Raw genomic sequence first — 11,779 nt, forward strand, 5'->3', positions numbered from 1 at the left:
CTAGCATAACAATGACCTCCAATTAATGTATAAAGTATCAAATTACAACAACCCTGTGTACCAGCTGAAGTACCACCGACTTACCACAAATTAGCACATTATACATGTTATTGTTTTTATTGTATTCTATCATTCAGGCTACTTTGTAGAAACATTGTAGAAAATGCAAGTCATACTGAAGTGTTAAAATTGTGTATGTCTTATCACATGTTCAGTATTGCCCTTGTAAAAAGGAATTAACAATGTCCTTGTGTAGTGGCTAAATACTGTGGTCTTTCTGAGCTGGTGTCACCTGTCACTAAAAATAGAGGAAGGAAACTGGCCAAACTTGAAAAACTGGTCTGTTTGCCTTGCTCACCATTACACAAGCTCCAAACACACTTGGCAACTTGTCTTACTTAAGAGAACAGCGCAGAGGGAACCATTGACCTCTGCCCGTGGAATATAACTTATCGCTTTTCTTATCATTTCTTTATTGTTCCTCGACTTGAAACCAGCTCGTGTGCGCATGCATATGCATGGTGAGACTGTGTGTGTGCCTCCACTTGTTGCGAATAGCAGCGACACCCTGTATGCGAGGAGTGTTCACTGTTCAAGGTCCAGGAAGATAACTAGGAGGTGAGTGGCTGACGCAGGCGCCGTGTTGTGTTACCTCCGGCAGAGATCATATTACATTGACTCCAGGTTAGACTGAAACCATAGCTCTTGTGAGACGGATCGCAAAACCAGGAGCTCTGACTGAAAAAGACCAAAAGAGGACTTATTTTTTTTGCCTAAGAAGGTAAATCTAAACCCTTTGCTTCCTGGTTGTTGTTTGTTCAACAGAGAAGCGTTACCATGGGTAATGGGAAGACGCAACTTGCATGTCTCCTGCTCTTCTGCCTGCTCCGACACTCGGCCGGCTTTGTATTTTGGACTGCTATGGTAGAGATAAGCTACGTAAACAACCAGAATGAGACAACGGACAAGTACTGTGAGTGCGGGGTGTTTGGTCGTAACTCTGCCGTGGAGAGAGCCCAGGGCATTGTGACTCTGCCAAAGGGAGATCCCAAAGGGTGCGGGTCCAATCCAGTGTACAACCGAAATGCCAGCTCACCGCCGTGGATCGCTTTGGTGAAACGGGGCAACTGCACCTTCAGCGAGAAGATACTCGCGGCAAAACTCCAGGGGGCCGAGGCTGTCGTGGTCTACAATTATGAAGGCACCTTTAACACCACAACGCACATGTCCCATCCTGAAACCAATGGTGTTGTGGCCATCATGATTGGCAATCTTCAAGGCATGGAGATTTCTAAGCTGGTTCAAAATGGCACCGATGTGAACCTGATCATCGATGTCGGCAGCCCGCACGGACCCTGGATGGACACTTACTGGCTGTACTTCTTGTCTATCGCCTTCTTTATCGTCACGACCGCCTCGATCGCCTACTTTGTGTTCATCTCTGCCAACCGCTTGTACAATCTACGAATGCACCGGCGGTCAGAGAGGCGGCTGAAATCCGAAGCGAAAAAGGCCATCCAACGCCTGCAGGTGCGCACGCTGAAACGCGGCGACGAGGAGACGAATTCGGACACCACGCTGTGCGCCATTTGCATCGAGTCGTACAAGGCCGGAGAGGTGGTGACCGTGCTGACCTGCGACCACATCTTCCACAAAGCCTGCATCGAGCCGTGGCTACTGGAGAGGAGAACCTGCCCCATGTGCAAGTGCGACATCCTCAAGGCCCTGGGGGTCGAGGAGGAGGATAAGGACGCCATCGACAGCAACTCGCCTCCAGAGGTCACCGTGATCACCGTGGCGGGAGGGGAGCCGCTGTATGAAGTGCCGCTGACTGATACGTCGAGCCCGCAACACTATGACAACAGGGCCTTCGAGGGAGAGCCGGCCAGGGGATAGTTAGTTGGTGAGCAGGGGGAAACAAAACAGCAACCTGCTATGAAGACTGTGGAGATTTCACTGTTTGGAAATGACTCAGGAACATAACAAATCAGCACAATCATCAATGATGACATTCACTCAAGTTTGGGGCCTTTCAGATGCTGTCTCACAATGGACCATCAGAAATCTGCATATTCAAAATGTTTGATACTGTAGCTTTGAAATTTGTAGCAATGGTTTTCACAATTCCTATGACTGTTAGCTTATACAAACATTTATTTTAAGTGTGTTGACAATGGTTTACAGCTAAAGGGGAAAATTCTACACTAAACTATTACAAACACAGCAGCAACAACAAAAAGGCTTTGAAATATTTCACTTTTGTGCATCATAAAATGGGCTATTTTGAGTTAAGCGCGAACTTAAGTAAATTAACTTTTCTATCATCTTGTAATTCACGTGGGTGCACAATTCATACAAATATTAGGGCTGCACAATATGTATTGGACAGATTATTGCAATATTTAAGCCATTCAATTATTCAGTTGACAAAAACAAGAACAGAATCAGAACCAAAACTGTCCTACATTTGGAAAATTATGACTCAAACTGATTATTGCACATTTGTAGGCTGTGCTAGTAAAATAAATCTATTGTGTTATCTAATATTGTAATGATAATTTGGGCGATATATTGTGCAGCTCTAAAATATGAAAAGTGATTGGTAATATTTTAAGTTGAAAGAAGATATTTTGAATAAGAAAATGCATTACTTTATTAATGTACAAAAACATATATGAAAAAGATGAATGCAGGGGTCATTGAAAGTTATTCCGTCTGTACACAATGACTATAGTGTTAAACGTGTACAGGTTTATAGATATTTTCAGGGACAGCCACACTCGTCCTTCTATCCACACACATTGCACAAGCGGTTCTTCCTGTTCAGATTGAAACAGATTAAAATTGCCACACTTTGAGATATGCTGTTCACTCGAGAGATATGCTCCTGGGCCTCTCAGTGTGCCTGTTTGCAGCATAAACACGGGGTGTGTGCGCGGCTCATCTGGTCAGACCTGCTTCTGCCCTAGATGTCGCCTGGTGTCGTGTTTCTCTGTTTTGCATCTTGAGACTCTCTCGCTCATTCGCAGTGAAAGCTCCTCCCGCCTGTAGGGAAACGCGCAAACAAAGCATAACCAAATCATCTTAAACAATTTGACTCGTAACCACGTCAGCCAACAAGAGATCACGATAGCATCAAATTGAGTATTTTTTTTGTTTTTAACTAGTTAATGCAGATCCGCACTCTTCTCATGGACACACCCTGTTGTGGAAAAACAACATTGCACTGTGAACAGCATCACCTCAGGGCAGTAATGTTTAATACAGGCGTGACCCAAATGTGATTCACTGTTTGATTTGCTCTAGGTACTTTGGGGAACGTGCAGTGCCTTGATCTAAAGACTTTTTTACAAACTAGCCGGGCTACGTCCACACTAATAGAGTTTTATTTTGAAAGTATTCACTGCGCACACCAGCTCCTTTGTTTAAAATCAACATTAGTGTCCTTGTGTAAGTGAGTATAGGCGGCACCAGCAGGTTTTATGAGCCATAGTCACCCTAACCCTTCTGTACTTCCTGGTTCCCTGTCTACACCAATCTGTTGGCTGAGATCATTTGTTTATCCAAAGGTTATTTAATTCATATCTTACACCAGAAGGAACCTTTTGGGCTGGCTTCAATTTCTTCTCACCAAATAACCTGGATGAGCCCCCAATTGTCACAACCCGGCTCAAAAACCAAGATATAAACAAAACAGTAGGAAATTGGAAACAGGAAGGAAATTGCATGGTACTTATTTGTGTAACTACCTATTCCCACACTGTTACTGCACTGTGAAGTAAGTGCTATTGAATTTGATACGTTTTTTTTTCTTAATGTCAGTGCGAACACCACTTCTAGGAGCTTAATTTAATTTGCCAACAAACAATATTGGTGTGAACTTAGCCCTCATACAACATTCCAGGAAGTGACTGTCATAGGAGGAGCATTTATGGACCAATACTGGCCCCCTGGATATCCGCAGATTATTTGATCAATCATTTGTAAATATTGTTGTCGTAAATACATACATATCCTTGTTGTTTCTTCTCAGCTAATTGCACCCGTCGCCGTCTGAGCAGGTCTTCCATGTTTGTTGTCCTGACTTATTTTGAAGTTTCTTATTTCTCCTCCGTCTACCTCTACGCTCTCAAAAGGGAAAATGGAGCTAGCGTTCAGTCATTCCTTCCAATGTTTCGCTCACGGGGTAAATGCTGATTGTCGTGCATATATTTTTCTACGGATCGAGTCCCACTGTAAGATTGGAGGAGTCTTGAGCTGCTCTGTACAAATGAATGTAAGATGTTGTATTAAATCACATTGATGCTTGTTAGAATGCAATAAATTCCTCAAAATGAGGCGGACTTTACACACAGTTTCTCTCTTGACACTTATTTCTTATGGATTACAGGGATGGAAAATGTTTTGAAAAAACTCTTAATTGAACTTCCTAAAGCAGCGCAATCTTATAACTGTAAATTATATATCATATCTTATGATATATAATACACTTTAGTATACTAAAGTGTAGTGTAGAGGTTCCCAGACTTTAGGGCTGTTATGCACCGCCTGAGGCTTTGAATGACCGGTCGTTTACCCCTTATTCCTAACGCCCTTGAAAAGCCTGTGTGAATGCAGCACCGATCAATATCTGTTATTCAATGATTAAAAGCCCTGCTTTTTTTTCAATTACAAACAACTTTCTTAACAGATTGTAGCATCACAATTCTGCAGGGGACAAGTTTATTGGCACGATTCACAACTTGTAGTGCCACCTTTCTGGGTCACGTTCACAGAAATGTTAGAAAACTCGCCTGCAAGTTCATGAAATTGATACAAATGCTTTATAATTAGATGCACATTGTTTTTTCCCCACAAATGCCTTGAGTATACAATAGGAGGACAAAGAAAAAAGCCTTTAATTTTATTTAATGAATTCCAGCAAGCAATTCACATTTTAAATATTTGTCTTGTCTGGGGAGAACAAATAATGAATATCGTATCAAATACAGACAACATTATGGTTTATTTTATTATATTTATTATTATTATTATTATTATTTTCAAACATAATGTGATTTTAGTCATTATTGCATTGTTGTTTCAAAGGGGTTTCACATTTAAACATAGTTTTATCCCTAATCTTTTCTTCACATCCTCATCGTTATGTAAATGATGTAAATGTAAATGTATTCTAGGGAAAGGCAGATGTCAGGCAGGTTAGTACTGGAACTCAAATATTGGGAGTATTCATGTGAGCATGGCTTGCCCTGGGCAGTTTGCGCCCACGTGCACTCATAATCACTCTCACTCGGCTCCTGACTGAACACGCAGCGCTTTGGTAGTGAAATGAACAGGCTTCCGATAAGGCACACCATGTTAAGTACAGCAAAGCTTCACTGTAATGGAAGATAATGAAGCGTTACCTGTCAATGAGTCACTGGTAAACACTCACTGTTTCTTATAACTCACCTGAGTATTAGCAGAATTGCATAAAGTAGTTATGTTGCTATATTTATTTGTATCGGATTATATGAAATCACAATGATGAGTGGTGATATGATCATGATGATTCATTATAAAACATGAATCATAGTTGTCTTTCTTGTTCTTACAGGATAATTCCCGTGGCTATTAAGAATTAATGAACAATATACCTTATCTTTTGAACGGTGCAAAGTCCTCAAAATGGTGCCTAGAACAGGAAATGGTCATGAGATTGAAACCCATTTGGAAAACTGACAGAAACATGCTGCCATTGTGTGCATGCCAGTGCCTGATAAGACACACACAAACACATTCTTGCAAAACGTGCAAAGCGTTTTCTTTTTTTTTTTGTCAGACCAGTGTGTTCTGCTCACTTTCTGCATCATTCTCAGAGTTGGTCACATGATGTTACTGTGACGTGTCTTGTCGGCTGATTTACACAGGTTTTTGTCGCAGTTTTCCTACAGGTTGTTCAGCAGTGCCGACTTCTTCAGTCCGGCGTCCCAGGTGTGTGAAAAGCAATATAATAAAAGCCCCCAATCCCGGTTTACTGTGTGTTTCCGAATTTCAATTGCCTCCTTAACCTCTTAACCCCTACACTGAACCAAGCACATTTTCTCCAGTTTGGCTTTACGTAAATCTAAAAGCTTTTTGACTGGAGATCAACAGAGTAATGTCTCATTTGAAAGCTAAAACCTACAAAAGTGATTGTAACTTTTTTGTTGCGTTGTCGCCGCTATTTTAATGCTTTTAAAAAAAAAAAATTTCAAGCTTTTAGATTTAGGTAAGGCCAAACCGGAGAAAATGTGCTTGGGTCAGGTACGGGTTAAGAGGTTAATCCAGTGCCTGCCGCCACTGGTAGGAAAACCGCGCCAAAACCTGTTTAAATCAAATGATGAGGCGCACCAGCATTAAGTGACCAACTCTGAGGAAGATTGCAGAAAGTGAGCGGTCCAAACTGTCAGGTACGAAAAAACACACTGGTCTGATTAAGTTTGACACAAGAAAAACTTTTTTGGAATAAATGTATATTGCCTTTGGACACAACAACAATGTGAACTCAGGTCAGTGGTCTATCAATAACCCATAGAGTATTAGTTTTCAGCAAAAAGATCCTACAAGTTTTATTGATTGTTTTAGTTTCACTGGACTGCCAATCCTGCTTTGCGAAATTCAAAATACATTTCACACAATCAAACCTCCTACAGTTATCTCTTGCCTGACTGTGTCCAGTGTGCGGGGTATAATCTTGTGAGAACAAACTTAACTGAAGTGAACTTTCGTTGCAGATAGTGCTCCACTGTTAATGTCAGAAAAAGATACCGGCGTTTGCTTAATAGAAGAAAAAATCAACATTGGATTAATATATAAACTCAGATCAGCTCACTGGACTGGTTATTCGGGTTTTTCTGGAAGTGCTGGAATGTCACAGGAAACAAAAGACTTCACTTGGCATAAAAAAACATGCTTAGTTTGTTAGACATGACAATACTGTTACGTCATGGTCTTTTGACCTAAGTTGTTATAAGAAGGTTGTATTGCAGACTTCTCACAAATCAAATCAGTATTTATTGAGACTTCAATATCAGCAATGAAGCATGAGTTTAAACTTTGGGCTTGCATTGCAGAAACAGACTCAGCAGGGTATCCACAGCAGACAATGCAAGCATATTTTCCTGATATTAGCACAACTTCTGTTTTACATACACTATTATTTTGAGACCAAATCAGGAAGTGACAAGCCACAAAATAGTCATGTGGCTTCAATGAGCAAGAGACTTGTTTGAGGTGAGTCAAGGAGGAAGTTCCAATTTTGCTCAATATATTGTGAAGTCCTTAAATGTATTCACATTTTAAATAATTGCCAGTTCTTTTGAAAGGTAAATGCTTGTACTGTTCTTTTGTGAGCTTCTTTGAATTTCAGTGCTGAAACATGGACATGTTGTGCATAATTGAGGCTTTCTATTGGGTACCCATTTATGTTTTATGATTTTAAATATCTACATGGAAAAGCAGACAGTGCAAGTCTGCATTTCAAACTGGCCTGGGGCGCCCCCTGTGTGAATGACTTCTTATAAGTAACTACCACCATGTTAGCTAATGGCATGCTAACAAATTGATGTTGCTGTAAAACATAGTTTTAGTGCAGTAATGGCAGTTAGGAGTGAGGACACTTTCACACTTCTGATCTTCTATGCAACAAAATAGATAGACAATAAAACAAGCTGAATGAAAGCAAAAATATAACTACAGGTAAGGAAAAAACATTTATCTAATTTGTTTGCCAATGGGGTAAGTAAATTGCTCTTGCCCCATTGGCAGTTTTACTTTTTAATTTCAAGCGGGATTACCTTAAAAACAGTCCAAACAAGCAACGTTATCTCTGATCAGGAGAAAAAGTCTAAATTTTGTAGTACGTATTGTGTGAAATAAATAATGCAGAAATGATGAAGAACATTAATCTTCTGTCTCTTCATAAAGGAGTGGGCGGAGGCTGTGGTTTTGAATAGACAGCATTTAAATTGTAAAGAGACAAGGTTGGTGCAAGTGACGTATGATGAGCAAAACTGACCACAGATATGTGCTCTGTTCTTATTGGACGAGACTCGCATGATTTACTGAGCGAGGAAGTGGTCACGGTGGTTTAAACCGTATTCAAATAAACATGTCCTGTGTTGACTGGCGTCACCCTTGAATTCAGAACAATGTAGAACATAGCGTGTAGGAAAGCTGCTTTTTTGTGACACACTGTTACCACCAACTGTTATCTTTGGGAAAGAAAGCAATCAATGTTTCTTCATACCGCTGAAATCTGACATTGTGACAGCCGTAGGTTCAATCCTAATACAATTTCGTTTGACATGACAGGAGGCTTAGACAAGATCCCTGTGACTATAAGATCAGTCACAAGTTTCCTTAACTTTCTGAAATAGTTTGAGCCTCATTTCGTGTCAGGCCATGTGAAGATAGACGTGACAGTTTCCCCCTTGTCCCCTTAACAGTAACTTGATTAAACTTTGTATTGCTTTCAGCCTGCTCTGTCTGTCCCCCCGGTGGAGAGTGTATGTGTGGTCTCCGTTCACATACGTCCAGTGGGTACAGCGGGATCAAGGCGATACAGCGAATCGATAGTGAACTAACCATCTCGAAACATGCTCCTCTCGGCCGTGGTGCCGCTCCCAAGATTTATTACACCCTTTAACGGCAAAATTGAGTCAGAAGGTTTTCATTTAACGCCGTACGACACGAACACAGCAGTTGACCTTCTGCGGGAGATGGGAATCAAGGCTGGTAAAATGGACTCCCCTCGTGCTGTATGGCCTTATCAGGGTCTGTGCTGCTGCGCGGGCCAATCACTGTAAACATATGGGCTTTTCTGTGCTGGATTAAAGGGTGTTCACACACAGTCGGAGAGGAAAGCTGACTCCACAGGGCGGGTTTCGTCTGGTCTGTGGTTCTGCGTCATGAAGGCAATTGGGAATGTTAATCAGTGACTGAAATCAGGTGTGCTTCTCAGACATTTCTGACAACAAGGCACTCTGTCGACATTTTATGACAGCGCTTTACGGTTTTTCAAGAACAATAATACCATGGACATAAAATGAAAATGTGCCTGAAAGTGCACGCGTATTTTATTTCACGGTATCATCCTTTTTCTTTTTCTCACAACACAACAAAAAAGAATTATTAGAAAACATTATAGAAAAGAAGCACGAACACGACATAAACGCAGTGACAACACAACAAAATTTTAGCCACATTAACATTGCTTTTTGAGGCAAATCAGAGGCCCAAACCGATCCCACTTTTTTGTTGCTCCTTTTTGGCTTTTTTGCTGCAGTTTGTCACTTTTTCCTCACTTTTTCATCCTCGTTTGTCTCTTGTTTTTTTCAAGAAGATTTCAAACGAGGAAAGGAGGATGAAAAAGTCACAAAATCCAACAAAAAAGTGACGCAAATGCAACAAAAAAACACTAAAGAGCAACAGAGAAGCAACAAAAAAGTGATGAAAAAGGAAAAAAAAAATGGCAGAAATTTGATAAAATGTGTGATAAAGATGCGATGAGAAAAAGACAAAAAATGTGATGAAAAATGGCAAAAATGAGAAAAAAAATTACAATGAGGTGATGGAAAAAAAAAGAAAAAAAAATGTGATAAAGATGCGATAAAATAAAGACAAAAAATGTGACGAAAAAATTGCAAAAATGTGATGAAAAAATGACAAAATGTGATGAAAACAACACAGCAACAAAAAAAAAGACCCTTCTAGATGAGTTTTGAACGTCTTAGCTTTCAAATGAGGCTTTACTCTGGCCTATAGGATGTAACCTTTAGTCGAGAAGCATTTAGATTTGGGTAAAACTGAACTGGAGAAAATGCACTCGGTTAAGGCGGAGGTTAAGAGGTTGGATGGCAATATTCCCAGATGTTTTGGTGAATGGTGGCAAACAGCTGATTTATCCAGGCGTATAGTGCTGCCTATTTAAATCACAGATCTTTTACAACACAACAGAAACTCTGTGAACACTGTTTTGGCCCACCATAGATCTATTATTACATATTTCATACATTCATGTTGCTCTGTTAATACTGTGCTGCCATTGAAAGTGAGACCATCTGTATTAATAGCCTGATTTGTTAAATATATGTGACCCGGTTATTCATATCATCACTTCTCTCTGGTTCAAAACTTCTTTGGACTTTGGAGAATAACTGGCATTTGCATGACAAAAAAAATTATTATGTATGGTTTAGTTTATGTTACTTTCCATTCTAAAGATATTTGCGAATGTCGGTTTATGTTCTTGGCTATATGAGTAAAAGTGCACAATATGCCCACAGCTGCTATTTTGGTAAGAACATGCACTTGTAAAAGAACAATTAATTAATAAATAAATAATGATAACATGCAGCTAATAAAAATGTCGACTGAATCCTGCCATTCTCATGACGTAATGCCTTCCACTCTCATGTATTTGTTTCAGACTTCCACCAGTGGTTTGTGACAGCTCTTTTGCTCCATCTGGTGGACACACGATATACTACAACTTGAAACTTCCCAAATCGCAGCGTCATGTTTTGCCCGGTGTTTTTCTAGGGCACCTGTGGAGAGTATAAAGTACAGTGATAAATTGCGGTGTAAGTGGAAAGAGCACTTGAGAGGCTGTATACTTTAACAGCTGAAGACTCATCCTGTCCACTCCTTCATACGGCCCTTGTAAATCTTTATTACAGTTTTATACCCACACGATTTACCGGGCGAGTGAGGGGAGAGGTTTTTGAGAAACTGCTGACGCTTCATCTGGATCTGATCACTTTTATTATACCGACTGTGTCAAGCACTGCGTGTTCTCGGGCTGCGCGATATGAGGGAGAAAAACAAATACAATGTGCAATAACTTGAATATTACAATGCAAAGCAGAGAACATGAACTATTACAAAACAAATTTATTAAATTAAGTTAGTATTAATGAGCCTATGTTATGCCAAATCCACTTTTTTGACGCTATAACCATAGTTGTATTGGTCTAGTTGTTTGCAGCAGCGCTCAGGGTTATGATAGTGTCAGTTTAAAGGTGCCCTGACTTCCCTCTCCCCGGACACTTCCTCCAGCCCCGGTGGCGTCACAGATGTAATTCCACAGGGCAATATTTTACGCTTGTCAAAAAAATGGCAGAATGGCCTGGTTTTGTTTTTGGGTGAGAAAGTTCGCACGCAGTCAGTGCTTTTATGTGCCGTGACATAAAAGACACTGTATCCATCCGTTCAAGAGGTAACGTATACACAGCGCATCAAAGCAGAAGCGTGGCACTTTGATGATGCAAGATTTGAACGGATTTCGTTTTGAGGAGTCTGTCTGATGTGCCCACAATGCATGCATCGGGGTCATTGCGTCAACAACCAAGCGCTCTGTCCCTTTGATGACCGGCCATTTCCATAAAGCATCAGACATAGAAATCGGTCAGGAGTTCTGTGGCCTCCTGCAATAAAACCCTTCATTAAGACGCTCTTAATTTGATCAATCAACAGTAGCCCTGCAAGAGAGTCAACCGTTTGAAACAAGTGAATAAAACAAACTTTTTTTGAAGTGCTTTGTCATTCTAGGAAAACACTTTATGTACAGTTTCAGTTCCTTCTGTAGTAATAATCTTTTTGAGCTGTCTTGTTCAAAATCTTGGGGCTATTGTGACTACTGGTGATTTCAAAACAATGCATCATGTCTTCATCACAATAATTATGGAATTGGTGTTGAACTCCATGGCCTTCTCTCCGTCTCGTCCGTCCATCCATCCGTCTGCCTGGCACGAGCCCT

At 40.6% G+C, this 11,779-nt stretch overlaps 1 protein-coding gene across 1 annotated transcript; it reads left to right on the forward strand.

Annotated features, from left to right (window-relative positions):
* Positions 1 to 384: 384 nt before the first annotated feature.
* On the forward strand, positions 385 to 2,257 carry LOC306962591 (E3 ubiquitin-protein ligase RNF128-like). Its single transcript, XM_079555772.1, has one exon. It carries the CDS (start codon positions 838 to 840, stop codon positions 1,894 to 1,896), a length of 1,059 nt encoding a protein of 352 aa, XP_079411898.1. The 5' UTR covers positions 385 to 837; the 3' UTR covers positions 1,897 to 2,257.
* Positions 2,258 to 11,779: the final 9,522 nt, after the last annotated feature.

The sequence above is a fragment of the Gobius niger genome, assembly GCF_951799975.1.
Source record: "Gobius niger genome assembly, chromosome: 4".
In the NCBI taxonomy this organism is placed as follows: domain Eukaryota; kingdom Metazoa; phylum Chordata; class Actinopteri; order Gobiiformes; family Gobiidae; genus Gobius; species Gobius niger.